The 17660-nt window shown below is 54.4% G+C and overlaps 2 protein-coding genes across 2 annotated transcripts in view; one reads left to right on the top strand and one right to left on the bottom strand.

Moving 5' to 3' along the window:
• The window catches only part of ODAD1 (outer dynein arm docking complex subunit 1), a 46998-nt gene that overhangs the window by 12483 nt on the left and 16855 nt on the right, over positions 1-17660 (top strand). The gene's annotated exons all lie outside the window — the stretch shown is intronic.
• On the bottom strand, positions 201-11437 carry PLEKHA4 (pleckstrin homology domain containing A4). The gene is made up of 20 exons (XM_038752002.1): positions 11078-11437; positions 9914-10004; positions 9620-9724; positions 9270-9342; positions 8977-9077; positions 8782-8891; positions 8319-8537; positions 7936-8221; positions 7676-7750; positions 7459-7506; positions 7103-7183; positions 6165-6323; positions 5688-5786; positions 5187-5333; positions 3042-3144; positions 2844-2920; positions 2522-2722; positions 1958-2043; positions 541-656; positions 201-448 (listed from the first exon to the last, which is right to left on the bottom strand). The coding sequence occupies exons 2-20, from the start codon at positions 9992-9994 to the stop codon at positions 228-230; spliced, it is 2388 nt and encodes a 795-aa protein (XP_038607930.1). The 5' UTR covers positions 9995-10004; positions 11078-11437; the 3' UTR covers positions 201-227.

Here is a 17660-nt window from a genome sequence, read left to right on the forward strand (position 1 = left end):
ACCTCGAGGGGGCAGGGGCCTCACCCCCAGCGCCCTGAACTCGTCCCTCCCCTCCCCATCAGTTCCCCTCAGGGCCCAGGACCGGCCCCCACTCGTCTGGGATCCCCATCATCCCAAATTCCCCCCCTCCCCGGGCGACCCACCCTCCCTTTCCTTTTTTTCCCAGACAAACAGACTAGGCTTCTGGGCTAGGGAATAAAGTTTAATCGGGAAAGGGGAAGGGAATCCTAGAAACTGGATTGGAGCAGGGTGACGCGAGGAGGCCACGGGCCTTCGTCTGAGGGGGCCGGCCCAGCCCCTGAGGAGGGCCCCCAGGGGGCGGGGCCTGATTCTGCGCTCTCATTGGTCGAGGCGGGCGGCCGGGGCCCGCGGGGATTGGTCGGCGGCGTTGCCCGGGGGACGGGGGAAGATTGGGAGGGCTCTCCGGCGGCGGCGGCAAGGCTCCGGCCTGAGGATGTGCGGGGAAGGAGAGTGGATCGTGAATCCTCCGTCACCGGAGTGCCGGCATTCGGTCCCGACCCCTGACCCTTGACCCCTGACCTGTGAGAAGCCGGTGCCAGTGCGAGGCCTCGGCCGCCAAGGCGTAGGACAGGCTGAGGACCCGTTCCCGGTGACCCTCGGGGGGTGGCACGTAGGCCGGGGCGGGGGACCTGGGGCTGAAACACGGAGACGGACAGAGTTACCTCATCTGGAAAATGGGGATGAAGACTGTGAGCCCCACGTGGGACAACCTGATCACCTTGTAATCCCCTCCAGCGTTTAGAACAGTGCCTTGCATTCACTCATTCACATTTATTGACCGCTTACTGTGTGCAGAGCAATCAATCAATCGTATTTCTTGAGCGCTTACTGTGTGCAGAGCGCTGTGTTAAGCGCTTGGGAAGTACAAGTTGGCAAGGTAGAGACGGTCCCTACTTACTCATAGTAAGCACTAAACAAACACCCTAAATATTATTAGTCCGAGCAGCATGGCTCAGTGGAAAGAGCCCGGGCTTTGGAGTCAGAGTTCACAGGTTCAAATCCTGGCTCCGCCAACTGTCAGCTGTGTGACTTTGGGCAAGTCACTTAACTTCTCCGTGCCTCAATGACCTCATCTGCAAAATGGGGATCAAGACTGTGAGCCCCCCATGGGACAACCTGATCACCTTGTAACCTCCCCAGTGCTTAGAACAGTGCTTTGCACATAGTAAGCGCTTAATAAATGCTATCATTGTTGTTATTATTACCCAACAACGGGCTCAAAGTCTAGAAGGGGGAGACAGACAACAAAACAAAACATGTGGTCAGGTGTCACATGGTAAGCGCTTAACAAATGCCATCATTATGATCTGTGAGCCTGTTGTTGGGTAGGGGCTGTCTCTATATGTTGCCAACGTGTACTTCCCAAGCGCTTAGTACAGTGCTCTGCACACAGTAAGCGCTCAACAAATACGATTGAATGAATGAATGAAAAACCCAACGCCGCGGAGGCTCATGGGAAATGTAGTCCTGCCTTCATTTCCCTGAGGCCTCGGCTGCCAGGGCGTAGGACAGGCTGAGGACTCGTCAGGTGTCACATAGTAAGCGCTTAATAAATTCTATCATTATGATCTGTGAGCCCGTTGTTATATCTATTCTATTTATTTTATTTTGTTAATATGTTTTGTTTTGTTCTCTGTCTCCCCCTTCTAGACTGTGAGCCCACTGTTGGGTAGGGACCGTCTCTATATGTTGCCAACTTGTACTTCCCAAGCGCGTAGTACCTTGCTCTGCACACAGTAAGCGCTCAATAAATACGATTGAATGAATGAATGAAAAACCCAATGCCGCAAAGGCTCATGGGAAACGTAGTCTCGCCTTCATCCCCCCGACCTTCCCCATCCCGGGGGCAGTGGGGAAGGGGAGTCAAGACCCACCGGGCTACCGGGGGCCCGTTCTCCGACTCCCCTCCCCCTCCACAGCCCCCCAAGCCTTTCACCTGCTCCAGGATCCTGAACTCCGGATCCACTCTGTGACCACAGGCTGGTCCGAGGCCTCTGGCGAGTCCGGGGCGAGAGTGGCAACCTGGGGGATGTGGAGATGATAATAATAATCACAACTGTGGTATTTGTTAAGCACTTACTATGTGTCAGGCACTGTACCCAAGGTAATTGGGTCAGACACAGTCCCTGTCATTCATTCAATCGTGTTTATTGAGCGCTTAGTGTGTGCAGAGCACTGGACTAAGCGCTTGGGAAGTACAAGTTGGCAACATAAGCCCAACAACAAGCCCTGTCCCTCACAGGGTTCGTGGTCTTAATCCCCATTTTACAGATGAGGTAACTGAGACCCAGAGAAGTCAAGTGACTTGCCCGAGGTCACACAGCAGAAAAGTGGCAGGGCTGGGATTAGAACCCAGGTCCTTCTGACTCCCAGGGCCGTGCTCCATCCACTAGGCCACACTGGAGCAGGCGTGGGAGAAGATCGTGGGGACGGTCCAGCACCCACGGCCTCCTCCAGGAAGGGGGTCCTCAGCCGCTCCCGCCCCTCCGCCTACACCAACCTGATTGACTGGCTCCGGGGTCTGAAGGGGCTGTTGACTGGATGGAGAAAGGGTCCTCCTGGCTCCCCCCAGGGAGCCCAGCCTCCCTCGAGGCCCCAGGGATGCCGGACAGGGAAGGGGCCGGCAGGTCTCCTGGTGGCGCCGCATCCGCTCCAGCTGTTCTTGGGCACTCATCCGGGGTCGGACTCCCCGGGCAGTGGACTGGAGGCAGGGGAGAGGGCGGGGGTCGTTAGGTTTGCCGTGCCTCCGAGTTCTGAGGGGAAAAGGGTGAAGGGGGCCACGAGATGCTGTTCCCAGGGTTGGGGAAGGGGAAGTGTCCTACCTTTGCCCCTGGCTGGGGGGACAACTGGAGCTGAATGTCAGGCCTGGGTGTTGAGGGGGACCCGGGGGAGCTGAGGCCTGGAGGAGAGGGGGCAAGGCAAGCCAGGAGAAGAGATAAATGAAGGAAGGGCAGAAGGGTTCGGGTTGGTATTGGGATAGGGAAGGAGCAGTTAATGCTCGGCATGCTTCTCTCTCTCACCTGTTGGTGTACTGCAGGTGTCTCTCTCCTTCGGGAGACTCCCCCAGTGGAGGTCTGGGGACCCTGGGATCCCCAAATCCAGGTGAGACCCCTGGGGCGGGCTCTGTTAGGAGAAAGCAAGTGTGGTTAGGTGACCTGGGTTCCCATCCTGGCCTGCTCTTTGACCTTGGGCAAGCCATTTCACCTCTCTAGGCCTCAGTTTCCTCATCTGTAAAATGGGTTTTCTAGCACCTGCCTCTTCCTACCTCTAAGGGATATGAGGTTAAAATGGGGACAATTATCATATCCCACCTTGACTACTGCATCAACTTCTTCACTGACCTTTCAGCTTCCTGCCCTCCCCGCTCCAGTCCATACTTCACACTGCTGCCTGGATCATTTTTCTAAAAAAAACATTCAGTCCATGACTCTCCACTCCTCAAAAACCTCGAATGGTTGCACATCCACTTTCACAAAATAATAATAATTATGGTATAGACTCCTTGCTATTGGCTTTAAAGCAATCAGCTTAACCCTTCCTGTAACCCAGCCCACACACTTCTCTAATACCAACCTATTCACTGTACCTTGATGCATTTATTCAATCGTATTTATTGAGTGCTTATTGTGTGCAGAGCACTGTACTAAGCGCTTGGGAAGCACAATCTCGTCTATTTCAGCATTGACCCCTTGCCCTCGACCACCCTCTGGCCTGAAACACTCTCCTTCTTCATATAATGATAATAATAATAATAATGATGGTATTTATTAAGCATTTACTATGTGCCAAGCACTGTTTTAAGCACTGGGGTAGATACAAGGTAATCAGGTTGTCCCACATGAGGCTCACAGTCATAATCCCCATTTTACAGATTAGGTAACTGAGGCACAGAGAAGTTAAGTGATTTGCCCAAGCAGACAAGCAGATAAGCAGACAAGTGGCGGAACCGGAATTAGAACCCACATCCTCTGACTCCCAAGCCTGTGCTCTTTCCACTAAGCCATGCTGCATATATGACACATCACCTCTCTTCTCACCTTCAAAGACTTATTAAAATCACATTTCCTCTGAGGCCTTCCATGATTTGCCCAAGCAGACAAGCAGATAGACAAGTGGCGGAACTGTAATTAGAACCCACATCCTCTGACTCCCAAGCCTGTGCTCTGTCCACCAAGCCACGCTGCATATATGACACATCACCTCTCTTCTCACCTTCAAAGACTTATTAAAATCACATTTCCTCCATGAGGCCTTCCCATACTAGCCCTTATTTCCCCTACTCCCTCTCCCTTCTGTGTTGCCCTTGCACTTGGATTTGTACCGTTTAAGCATTTGATATTCACCCCACGCTCAGCTCACATTCCAAGGAGGACGGAGCACAGGTACTGAATTCCCATTTTGCAGGTGAGGGATTTGAGGCACAGCGAAGTTAAAGTGACTTGCCCAAGGTTACACGAGAGGCAAGTGACGGAACCAGGATTAGAACCCAGATCCTCCCAGGCCCATGTTCTTTCCACTAGGTCATGCTGCTTTTGTTTTTTAATTGTATTTGTTAAGTGTTTACTACGTGCCAGGCACTGAACTAAGCACTGGGGTAGGTACAAGCTAATCAGGTTGGACAAAGTCTGTGTCCCACAAGGGGCTCACAGTCTTCATCCCCATTTTACAGATGAGGTAAGTGAGGCACAGAAAAGTGAAGTGACTTGCCCAAGGTCACATAGCAGATAAGTGGCAGAGCTGGGATTAGAGCCCAGGTCCTTCTGACTCCCAGGCCACTATATATATATATGTAATGGCATTTATTAAGTGCTTACTATGTGCAGAGCACTGTTCTAAGCACTGGGGCGGTTACAAGGTGATCAAGTTGTCCCGTGTGGGGCTCACAGTCTTAATCCCCATTTGACAGATGAGGTAACTGAGGCACAGAGAAGTTAAGTGACTTGCCCAAAGCCACACAGCTGACAATTGGCAGAGCTGGATTCGAACCCATGACCTCTGACTCCAAAGCCCAGGCTCTTTCCACTGAGCCACACTGCCACACTGAGCCACTAGACCATGCTGCTTCCCATACCATCAGTTGATGGATGGTACTTGGGAAAAATAAAAAACGGGGTGAAGAGAAAGTGGGAGCTGTGAGGAGGATTGGGTTACGGAGGGTCACTCACCTCTAATTTAGGGGAGCTCCTTCTTGGCAGAAGAGGGGAACCTGGGGCCTCTAGGTGATAGGGTGGTAGCTTATGGGAAGAGGGGCTCCCCAAGCCCTCCAAAGTGTCCTCTACCATCCACAGCTGCTGCTGGGCAGACGCCCGGGCCTACAGGAAGGGGAGGGCATTGGAAAAGGTGGAAGGGAATTCCGGTCAGATGTGGGGATAAGACGGGGATGGGGACAGAGTTTAGGAAAAGCGTCGAGGATCAGGACCGATAGCGCTTCAACTAGCAGAGTTCAGAATCCAAGTGAACTCTGTTATTTTGTACCCTTAGTACAGTGCTCCATATACAGTAAGCGCTCAATAAATACCATTGATTGATTAATTGATTGCATGCCAGGGGCCTGAGGATCAAAGCTAGGGAGGAAGACTTGAGATGGGAAGGGGCAGATACAAGCCAGGTATTCCCTCTGCCTAGTCCACACCCAAACCCCCCCAACCCGGGGGGCACGGGTTTACCTGGGGAGAACCAAGCTGTAACAGATATTCCAGTGTCTCTCTCAGTGTCTTCAGCTCCTGCTCCAGCCCACTGTAGTTCTCCCACACCCGCTCGTGCTCCTGGGCAAGGGGAGATGGGGACATGGGACAAGGCAATACACTGTTCCCAACATCTCTACCTACCACCCTTCCCCTTGCCTCTCTTCTCCCCACCCCAGGCCAGTTTAGCAGCTGAATCAGAGGAGAAGTGGCCACATCCCATAGCATCGGGGGGGCCTTGGGAGGCCCAGTCAGCCTCAAGGAGCCCAATGGACTCCCAACAGCCTCTGGACCCACCCCACCGAAGCTGGGCGATGAAGTTCTTGCGGCTGCAGGGACACAGCATCCTGATTCCTTGGAGTCAGAGTCCTGGTCCGGAAGGTTGGTGTTGGTGGGAAGACAGGTGGGGGGCCCTGCCTGCCTTTCTCTTTACCCCCAGCCAGTCCCCAGGGCCCTCACCAGGGTGAGCTGGCAAAGCCCAGCCCGCACGCACACCAGCCGGTCCTGGAGAAGACGCTGGCGGGTCCAGATCCTCTCGGTGACGGCCACTGCGGGCTCTTGGTCCGGCACGAGGCTTAGTTGGCGACGGGTCAGCTCCAGGGCGGCCTCCAGCTGCTCCTGGGGGCCGGAGGGACGGTGTGAGAGGGCGGCAGGGAGGGAGGCTTGGGCTCCCTACTGAGTGACACTCAGTCAATCAGTCGATTTATTGATAGGTATTGAGTGCTTTGTGCAGAACACTGTACTACTACTACTACTAATAATGATGGCATTTATTAAGCGCTTACTATGTGCAAAGCAACTGTTCTAAGCACTGGGGAGGTTACAAGGTGATCAGGTTGTCCTTCGGGGGGCTCACAGTCTTAATCCCCGTTTTACAGATGAGGTAACTGAGGCACAGAGAAGTGAAGTGACTTGCCCAAAGTCACACAGCTGACAATTGGTGGAGCCGGGAGTTGAACCCATGACCTCTGACTCCAAAGCCCGTGCTCTTTCCACTGAGCCATGCTGCTTCTCCAATGGCTCGGGAGAGTACCATGTAACTATCCCACGAGGGAGAGGGGCTCATAATCTAAGTAGGAGGGAGAACAGATATTGAATCATCATTTTTCAGATGAGGTAACTGAGGCTCAGAGAAGTGAAGTGACTGGCCCAGCATCATACAGCAGACAAGTGGCGGAACCAGGATTAGAACCCCGGTCCCCTGATTCCCAGGCCTGGGCTCTATCCACTAAGCCACACTCTATGAGACTTCAGTAAGGGAAGGGCGCTACCTTTCCCAGAGATCGCTTCAGATGGAAGAAGGATTTGCCCATGGGAGGTTGGGCGGAGCCAGCCATCATAGGGGCCTGAAGTCCCAGGGTCCCCAACCCCCGACCCCACACCCCGCCAAATCCCACCTTCTCCTCCCGCCTCCTCGCCATCTCCTCCTCCAGCCCCCTCAGCAGCCGGTCCTGCCCACACAACCTGTTCAGCAGCACCTACAGGGATACAGAGGATGAGCTTTGGGTGAGAAGCTACTTCTGTTTATTTCAAGACCTTGTTTCTGCTCCCCCAGTCTCCTTCCCCACCTCTCCCAGACCCCCAGGAACCTTCTTCCCCAAGGAGTCATCTCTGCCTCCAATCCATAAAAGGACCAGAGCACCAGAAACTCCCAGTGACCGATATAAACCGGCAGCAGAGGCTGGAATCTGGAATTTGGGGATGAGGGAAGGGGTGCAGGGTGTGTGTGTGTGTCGGGGGAGGGGGGACTTACATCTGTCTCAGCCCCTCGTCGGAGAGTAGAATCTGCATGGGCTCCAGGCTGTGAAAGGGGTAGAGGGGGAGGGAGAAATCAGGGGGAAGGGTGAGAGTGGGGTCACTGCCCCTCACAAGGGCCCAAGCTTCCCTCATCCCTCCTCACAGGACACCAGGGCAGCCAAAGAGGTGAATGAGGATGGGGGCGCGACAGAGGTAAGTGGGGATACACGTACCAGAGCGGCAAGGGAGGTCCGGGACCCAGGCGGCCGAGGGGGAAGCTGTAGGTATGGGGAGGGTCCAGGGGACACCTGGGGGGCAAAGGGAGGGGATGAGAAGGTGACGCGTGCCCGTGGTTCCGGAGGGCCAGAGGATGCACGGAGGTTTTTGGGCTGGGGCGAGGCAGAGAGAGAGTGATGGGTGGCCAAACCCGATCCCAGACTGGACCGAGGGTCCCAGCCCCACTCACCCGAGCCGGGGGAGTCCCCCGACTCACCCCGGACTCCTGGGTCCAGTCCAGGGGCTTCCGGGGGGGCCGGGCCCGCCCCTCCTCAGTGGCCAGTGGCCGGCGCGGAGTGGAAGGCCTGGATATGGGCCGGCGCGGTGTGGCAGTGGCCCAGTCCTGGGGTCGGACGTCCAGGCGGCCCACAGGCGTGTGTGGTCTGGATGGGCGGCCCAGTTCCTCGCAGGAGGCTGCGTGAGGAGGGGGCCGCCGGGCTGGGGCCGAACGGGGCCGGGGCAGCCCCAGTGGGGACGGGGGCCGGGACAGGGGTGAGAACAACCTGGCCGAGGGTGGGAGGGAGAGGAATTAGCCGTGGGCCCAGCCCAGCCTGGCACTACCACCATTTGCCCTGCCCTCCTTCAACCCCACCCACTCACTCGGGGCTCCGGGGCGGGGGGCTCCGGGGCTCCCTCGGCTCAGGACGGGCTGGGGAGCTCGGGGGGAGCCCGCCTCCTCTCTGGCTCTCTGAGATCCTGGCCACTTCCAGAGACTCGGCGCTGCGGTCCTCATCCCCGCTGCCCAGCTCGGGGGGTCCCCCAGGCCCCCCGGGACCCTCGGGGCCAGGCTGCAGGGAGGGGCGGCCTCTGCTGGGGAAACTGAGAGGGGAGGCTGGTGAGGGGGGGCTGGACGGGACGGGGACCATGAGACAAGGGGAGGCCGCAGGACAGGCCGGGAGTCTTGGGGGCTGAGGGTGGGGTCCCTAATCCCAAGGGCCTGGAGACTTCAGGAGGCAGAATGCGGATGAGGGAAGGTTTCGGGGGGTGGAGCTTGGGCTCCAGGGGCTGCCCCTCCCGGGTGACCACACTCCCTGCTCCCCACGCCCCCATCCTTCCTCCTTACCTGTCCTCCCCCTCAGCCCTGGCGGCCCTGCCCAGGGCCCGGAGCCAGCCCCGCAGGTCCTCCTGGGTGTCAGCCCCCAGCACGTACGTCCTCATCCCAGGGTGCTCTGCCTGGAAAGGGGAAGGGAGGATGGGGGTCCCAGAGGTCGGTAAGGGGGAGGGGCAAGGGGGAAGCTCCTGTGGCAGTGGGACTCACGGTGAAGGTGAAGCGGCGGCCGCGGGGCATCCCGGGGCCATCTGGGCGGACGCTGTAGCTGGGAAGGAGCACGCTGCCCAGGACGCTCTCTTCCCGGCTGTCTGTAAAAGGGGTGGGAGGGTAGGGCCTGGGTCCCCAGGACAGCTTGGGGGCTGATGGATCGGTGCCCGTTACCCACCTCAGTGCTCTAAGGGAGGGTGGTGAGTGGGTGAATCTCTGGAGGATCAGGGTGGAAGGTCAGGGATCACCCACCCTCTCCCCTGGGCTGCCCGCCCGAACCCCCAGGCACTGACCCCGGTAGTAGAAAAGACAGTGGCCGGAGAGGACGAACCAGCGACGTTTCCAGAGACGAAGCCCTGAGCTATCCTGGGAGGCAGAACAAAGTGAGGGAAAAATCAAAAAGAAACAGTAGGTAGAGACAGGAGGGGAAGGAAAGACGGAGACACAAAGAGAAGCACAGCTGGAGAGATGGAAACAGGGAGAGGACCAAAGAGACGGGCCCAGGGGCCTAAAGAGGGGACCCTCAGAGACCCAACCTCCCTTCCAACCTCTCCAAGACCCCTGAGGTCTGTCCAGCCCCTCACCAGCCTCCCAAGTCTCTCCATGGCCCCACCTGCCCCAGGGTCACCCCTGCCCCTCGTACCTGCTTGTATAACCAGCCCCTGATCTGCACAGCCAGGTTGGGGTCTCTCTTGAGAGCGCTCTCCCTCTTCCCAAAAGCGTGGACCCGGCTGACAGGCCGGGCCGGCTGGGGAAAGGAGACGGGGATGCTTCAGTCCCTACGCGAGGGCTTTGGGCCGCTTGAGGGCCAGTGGGGTGGGGCAGTGTGGAGGGGCAGGGAGCCTAGGCCCCATTGCTCGGGAGCGCCCATCCCTCACAACATGTCCGAGAGGGCTGGGGCCTCTGGAGGCCCACGCCACGATGCTGGTTCACTGACCTTGGAGCTGAGGTTGAGGGAGGAGGCTGTGGAGACACTGCTGGAGACGCTCAAGCTGCTCCTGGGTCTCCCGTCCTCCATCTCCTCTCCCCTGGGGGAGAGAGAAGAGAGAGAGAGAGCTGCGAGGAAAAAGGCTGTGGAGCCCGGAGACCGGAAATTGCAGAGGGAAATGTCAGCTCTGCTCAAGGGCGCTTGGGAGCCCGGTGGGCCGTGGCCCCTTAACTTCTACCCTGGGGAGGGTGGAGTCTCTGGGCTCCAGCTCAGATCAGAGTGGGGATCGGACTTGCGGGGTGGGCGAGGAGAGAAAGAAAGTTTGGAGAGATGGTGGGGGGAAGGGGTACAGAAGGGAGGTGGAGGTAGGGGCGGGTAAGGACAGCCCAACTAGGGGTCCGGGAGAGGCAGGGGCTGGGTGCTGGATTTTGGCATGGGCGGAACCTGCTTGGCATACCAAGCTGGGGGCACTGCCAGGGGGGCTACAGCAGCTGCAGGCTGGCGGGGGTGGGGAAGGGAATGGCCGATTGGAGATGGGTGGGGGGGACGGGGGACAGAGAGTGTGGTGAAGGAAGCTGAACTCCTTCCCTGGAGCCAGCTGCTTGCGGGGGGGGGGGGACAGCTGGGAGGCGGGGTGGAGAGCAGAAAAGAACCCCCTTTGTCTTCAGGCCCCTGCAGAAGGGGGAGGGGGTCAGTGGCGAGGGTCCCAGAGATCAGGAATTTAACCCCCCCCACCCACTGGCCATTCAGCTCACTGGCCCTGCCCCACCCACCATCCTGCTGGGCCCCTGGAGAGGGCAGTGGGGGGCGGGGGGGTGGGAGGGCAAGCTGAGGCTCAACCTCAACTCGTGACACTCTTGAGGATGGTACAGAACAGAGAGGAGCCTATAGGCCTCACCCCCCCACAGACCCCAGACTTCCCAAAGGCAGAAACCAAACCAGCCCCCTTGACCTCCAAGGCAGAAACTAGAGGCCACTCCCATCACTCATCCTCCCTTCCCAGCCCCAGTCCTTTCAGCTGCCCCAAATCCCCATCTCTCCTGTAACCCAAACCCAACTGCCCCAACTCTGAGATTCCAATCCCCTAGCCCTGCCCTCTCCCACACTCAATGTACCTAGCCTGGGATCAGGAGGGGGACCCAGGTGTCCTGCCCCCAACCTCTGCAGTCTTACCTTGATCTTGCAGGTCAGCTGGTCTTGGATCTGTGCAGGTGTCTTCGAGAGAAGACCAGGGGTACCTTCCTGCCCCTCGGCCCGGTCTCTCCCCTTACTCCAGCCTCTACTTCCTCTGGGGGATGTCCAGGATCGAAACCTCAGCCCTTTCTCTCTTGCTGGTTCCCCTCTCGAGATCCAGCGTCCTATTTCCTCAGTCCTTACATATGAGTGTTCTTGATCTCTCTTTCTGTCTCCCTCTCACTCCCCCTCCCTCCCAGTGACTCAGAAAACTTCCTTCTCTGTCCGTTCCTGCTTTCTGACTCTGCTCCTTCTGCAACTTTTCCAACCCCTCTCTCCCTTCCCGGCTGTCTCTCTCTGTCTTGCTCTTTCTCCCCCTGTCCCAGTCTTCTCTCTCTCTCTCTCTCTCTCTCCCTCGCCCCCGCACACCCTTCCCTCCCCTCCTTCCTCTCCCTGTCTATCCCATCTCGCCCCGCCTACCCCCAGAACAACCTAACCCCTGGTCCCATCTGCCCCCTCAGAGGGTGGGAGGGGTCCAGGCCTCAGGGATAGGATGCCTGGGTCACTAAGGAGAGGAGAGTTAGTGGGGGGAGAGTGGAGTGCAGTGGGGCAGGATGCCTGGGTCCCTGCGAGAGGAAAGCCAGGGGTTGGAGGGCCAGGCGGCTGAAGGGTGGGAGGGCTGGAGGGTGGGGCGCCTGAGTCCCTGAGGGAAGCAGGGGTATGAATTCAGTGTTCAGGTGGCATGGGCAGCCCAAGAAATCCTCCTAGCCGGAAGAGGCAGGGAGAGCCTATCACCCCCACAGACCATAGGGTTGGGGACACACATAGCCCTGGAGGCTCAGGGCAGGGTAATAATAATAATAATAATGGCATTTGTTAAGCATTTACTATGTGCAAAGCACTGTTCTAAGCGCTGAGGCGGTTACAGAGTGATCAGGTGGTCCCACAGGGGGGTCACAGTCTTCATCCCCATTTTCCAGATGAGGTGACTGAGGCCCAGAGAAGTGAAGCGACTTGCCCAAAGTCACACAGCTGACAAGTGGCGGAGCCGGGATTTGAACCCACGACCTCTGACTCCAAAGCCCGGGCTCTTTCCACTGAGCCAGGGTAGGTGAGCAATGGGGAGGGGAAGGCGGAGGGCGGACAGGAATGGCATGTGGAAGGCGATGGTCAGCGAAGGCTCTGGGCAGAGAGGGGACAAATTCTCTTTTAGACTGTGAGCCCACTGTTGGGTAGGGACTGTATATGTTGCCAACTTGTACTTCCCAAGCGGTTAGTACAGTGCTCTGCACACAGTAAGCGCTCAATAAATACAATTGATCGGGTGGAGAGAGGAGGGGGCCTTTGGGGAGGAGCAAGTGGGATGGGGATGGGGAGGGCGGGCATCGAAGAGTTAAATCAGAAAGACTTGGTTTGGGGGCTTTTTAAGCCCTGATGTTTTGTAGGAGATCCGGGTTGCGCGAGGCTCAGAGTTCAGATCCAAAAAGCTGTGGGCGTGAAAGAAGCAGCGTCTAAAAATCCACGGAATTGGCGCCTAAGGGCTGGGGAGGGGGCGGAGAGGGGGGGTGAGGCAGAGGCAGAACAGTTGGTTCCGTGTCAATTGGGGGGAGGAGGAAGGGGGAGAAGGGAAGAGGGAGGTCGAACGGGGAACACGCATAGGAAGAGACAATAATAAAACTAATATGAATGGTATTAGACCGCAGGCCGTCTAGACTGCTCGTTATGGGCAGGGAACGTGTCTGCTAATTCTTTGAAGTGCACTCTCCCAAGCGCTTAGGACAGTGTTCTGCACCTAACGGATAGAGCACAGGCCCGAGAGTCTGAAAGACCTGGGTTCTAACGGCGGCACCACCACTTGTCTGCCGTATGATCTTGGGCAAGTCGCTTCACTTCTCTGTGCCTCAGTTACCTCATCTGTAAAATGGGGATTAAGACTGTGACCCCCATGGGGGACAAGGATTGCGTCCAACCTGATTTGCTCGTATCCACCCCAGTGCTTACGACAGTGCCTGGCATATAGTAAACACTTAAATACATTTGTACCACATATACCACATAGAGTAAACATTCAATAAATACGATTGATTGATGGTTAGGTACTTATTATGTGCCAAACATTGTACTAACCACTATGGGGGACAAGGATTGCATCCAACCTGATTTGCTCGTATCGACCCCAGCGCTTAGGACAGTGCCTGGCATATAGTAAGCACTTAACAAATACATTTGTACCACATATACCAAATATAGTAAACACTCAATAAATACGATTGATTGATGGTTAGGAGCTTTTTATGTGTCAAACATTGTACTAACTACTATGGGGGACAAGGATTGCGTCCAACCTGATTTGCTCGTATCGACCCCAGCGCTTAGTACATTGCCTGGCATATAGTAAACACTTAAATACGTTTGTACCACATATACCAAATATAGTAAACACTCAATAAATACGATTGATTGATGGTTAGGTGCTTATTATGTGCCAAACATTGTAGTCCCACACGGAGCTCTCGATGTAAGGGGTAGGTTTGTCTCGATATCCCTGCCATTCTCTTTCTCTGCCTCTCTCTTTTTGTGACTCTCTGCCTCTGTCCATGTTTCTTCGACTTGTCCATCTGTCCGTGTCCCTTCAATCAATCAATCAATCAATCAATCATATTTATTGAGCGCTTACTGTGTGCAGAGCACCGTACTAAGCGCTTGGGAAGTACAAGTTGGCAACATATAGAGACGGTCCCTATCCATCAGCGGGCTCACAGTCTAGAAGGGGGAGACAGACAACAAAACATATTAACAAAATAGAATAAATATGTACAAATAAAATAAATAAAGTAATAAATACGTACAAACATATATACAGGTGCTGTGGGGAGGGGAAGGAGGTAAGGCGGGGGGGTGGGGTGGGGGAGGAGGGGGAGAGGAAGGAGGGGGGGAACCGACTTAACTTCCCAAGCGCTTAGTACAGTGCTGTGCAAAAAGTAAGCGCTCAATAAATACAATTGAATGACTGCCCTTTCCTTTGGCTCTGCCGACTTCCCTCTGTTTCTCTCACCTTCCCCATCTCTCTGCCCATACATCTCTCCCATCTCCTAGACTGTGAACTCGTCGTCCAGACAGTAAACTTGTTGTGGGCAGGGAATGTGTCTGTCTGTTGATGCACTGTATTCTCCCAAGCGCTTAGAACAGTGCCCTGCACACAGTAAGCGCTCAATAAATACGATTGAATGAATGAATATTGTTCTTTCCCAAGCACTTAGTACAGTGCTTAGCACACGGTAAGTGCTCAATAAATACGATTGAATGAATGAATGTTGTTCTCTCCCAAGCGCTTAGTACAGTGCTTAGCACACTGTAAGCACTCAATAAATACGATTGAATGAATGAATGAATATTGTTCTCTCCCAAGTGCGTAGTACAGTGCTCTGCACACAGTAAGCGCTCAATAAATACGATTGAATGAATGAATGCTGTTCTCTCCCAAGTGCTTAGTACAGTGCTCTGCACACAGTAAGCGCTCAATAAATACAATTGAATGAATGAATGTTGTTCTCTCCCAATCGCTTAGTACAGTGCTCGGCGCACAGTAAGCGCTCAATAAATATGCTTAATGAATGAATGTTGTTCTCTCCCAAGCGCTTAGTACAGTGCTCTGCACACGGTAAGTGCTCAATACGACTAAGGGAATGATGTTCTCTCCCAAGCACTTAGTACAGTGCTCTGCACACAGTAAGTACTAAATAAATATGACTGAATGAACACTGTACTCTCCCAAGTGCTTAGTACAGTGCTCTGCACACAGTAAGCGCTTAATAAATATGATTGAAAGAATGAATGAACATTGTACTCTCCCAAGTGTTTAGTACAGTGTTCTGCACACAGTAAGCAGCATGAGCTTGAGAGAAACAGCGTGGCTCAGTGGAAAGAGCCCAGGCTTTGGAGTCGAAGGTCATGGGTTCAAATCCCGGCTCCACCAATTGTCAACTGCGTGACTTTGGGCAAGTCACTTCACTTCTCTGTGCCTCAGTTACCTCATCTGTAAAATGGGGATGAAGACTGTGAGCCCCCCCATGGGACAACCTGCTCACCTTGTAACCTCCCCAGCGCTTAGAACAGTGCTTTGCACATAGTAAGCCCTCTAATAAATGCCATTATTAGTAGTAGTAGTAAATGCTTAACAAATCTGATTGAATGAACATTATACTCTCCCAAGCGCTTAGTACAGTGCTGTGCACACAGTAAGCGCTTAATAAATACGATTGAATGAATGAGTGAACACTGTACTCTCCCAAGGGCTTAGTACAGTGCTCTGCACTGTCTAGACTGTGAGCCCACTGTTGGGTAGGGACTGTCTCTATATGTTGCCGACTTGTACTTCCCAAGCGCTTAGTACAGTGCTCTGCACACAGTAATTGCTCAATAAATACGATTGATTGATTGCACACAGTAAGCGCTCAGTAAATACAACTGAGTGACCCTCTTCCTTGTGTCCCTGCTGCCCGCCTCTGTCTGAGTGTCTGTCCGTCTCTGTGCCACGCTCCTCTCTGCTGCTGCTCCCACCGTTGGGTAGGGACCGTCTCTATGTGTTGCCAACTTGTACTTCCCAAGCGCTTAGTACAGTGCTCTGCACACAGTAAGCGCTCAATAAATACGATTGAATGAATGAATGAATACTCAGCCCGCTTGAGACCCAACAAACGGCAGAGGGCGTGACTTTATAAGGGGGCGTGGCTTGTGATGTGGGCGTGTCCTGAGCGTGGCCAATCAGAGCGGCGGAGGCGAGCAGCACGTGGCTGCGGTTTTGGCGGGAGCGGCCGGGGCGTTGGCCGCGCAGGCGCAGTGGAGGAGCGCGCGGTGCCCCAGGGGCGTCTGACAGCGCCCCCAGAGGCCCCTCCCCTCACTACTCAATAATAATAATAATGATGGTATTTGTTAAGCGCTTACTACGTGCCAAGCACTGTTCTAAGCGCTCGAGTAGATCCAAGGTCATCAGGTTGTCCCACGTGGGGCTCACAGTCTCCATCTTCTAGACTGTGAGCCCATTGTTGGGTAGGGACCGTCTCTATATGTTGCCAACTTGTACTTCCCAAGCGCTTAGTCCAGTGCTCTGCACACAGTAAGCGCTCAATAAATACGATTGATTGATTGATTGACTGTGAGCCCATTGTCGGGTAGGGGTCTCTATAGGTGGCCGACGTGTACTTCCCAAGTGCTCAGTGCAGTGCGCTGCACACAGTAAGCGCTCAATAAATACGATTGAATGAATCCTCGTTTTACAGATGAGGGAACTGAGGCCCAGAGAAGTGAAGTGCTTGACACACAGTAAGAGCTCAATAAATAATAATAATAATAGTGGCATTTGTTAAGCGCTTACAATGTACAAAGCACTGTTCTAAGCGCTGGGGGGGGGGATGCAAGGTGATCAGCGTGGCTCAGTGGAAAGAGCCTGGGCTTTGGAGTCAGAGGTCATGGGTTCAAAACCTGACTCCGCTACTTGTCAGCTGTGTGACTTTGGGCAAGTCACTTAACTTCTCTGTGCCTCAGTTACCTCATCTGGAAAATGGGGATTAAGACTGTGAGCCCCACGTGGGTCAACCTGATCACCTTGCAACCTCCCCAATGCTTAGAACAGTGCTTTGCACATAGTAAGTGCTTAATAAATGCCATTATTATTATTATCAGGTTGTCCCACATGGGGCCCACAGTCGTCATCCCCATTTGACAGATGAGGTAACAGGCCCAGAGAAGTTAAGTGACTTGCGATTGAATAATAATAATTCATTCATTCAGTCAATCGTATTTGTTGAGTGCTTACTTTGTGCAGAGCACTGTACTAAGCGCTTGGGAAGTACAAGTCGGCAACATATACAGATGGTTCCCTACCCAACAACGGGCTCACAGTCTAGAAGGGGGAGACAGACAACAAAACAAAATATATTAACAAAATAAAATAAATAGAATAGTATGTACAAGTAAAATAAAATAAAATAAAATAAAATAAGCAAGGACAAGGAGTCTGCACCCGGGAATTAGAGGACCTGGCCTCTAATCCTAGCTCTGCCACTTGGCAGCTGTGGGACCTTGGTTAAGACATTTAATTTCTCCAGGCCTCTGTTTCCTCATCTGGAAAATGGGAATTCAACATCTGTGCTCCCTCCTACTTAGACTGTGAGCTCCGTGTGGAACAGGGACTGTATAATAATAATGGCATTGGTTAAGCGCTTACTATGTGCAAAGCACTGTTCTAAGCGCTGGGGAGGATACAAGGGGACCAGGTGGTCCCACGCGGGGCTCACAGTCTTCATCCCCATTTTCCAGAGGAGGTAACTGAGGCCCAGAGACGTGAAGTGACTTGCCCAAGGTCACCCAGCTGATAAGTGGAGGAGCCGGGATTAGAACCCAAGACCTCTGACTCAATCAATCAATCGTATTTATTGAGCACTTACAGTGTGTGCAGGGCACTGTACTAAGCGCTTGGGAAGTACAAGCTGGCAACATATAGAGACGGTCCCTACCCAACAGCGGGCTCACAGTCTAGAGGACTGTGTATTATGTGTGTAGGTGTATTATGTCCCCCTCGTCT

This window comes from Tachyglossus aculeatus, chromosome 10, assembly GCF_015852505.1.
Source record: "Tachyglossus aculeatus isolate mTacAcu1 chromosome 10, mTacAcu1.pri, whole genome shotgun sequence".
Lineage (NCBI taxonomy): Eukaryota > Metazoa > Chordata > Mammalia > Monotremata > Tachyglossidae > Tachyglossus > Tachyglossus aculeatus.

Bases quoted from the DNA above. Each gene is read 5' to 3' on its own strand.
- PLEKHA4 (XM_038752002.1), bottom strand. From the start codon at position 9,994: ATGGAGGACGGGAGACCCAGGAGCAGCTTGAGCGTCTCCAGCAGTGTC. The intron at 9,725-9,913 runs GTCAGTGAACCA...TCCTTTCCCCAG, and splicing joins CCCTCAACCTCAGCTCCAAG to CCGGCCCGGCCTGTCAGCCG. The intron at 5,787-6,164 runs GTGAGGGCCCTG...CCCCTTGCCCAG, and splicing joins GGCTTTGCCAGCTCACCCTG to GAGCACGAGCGGGTGTGGGA.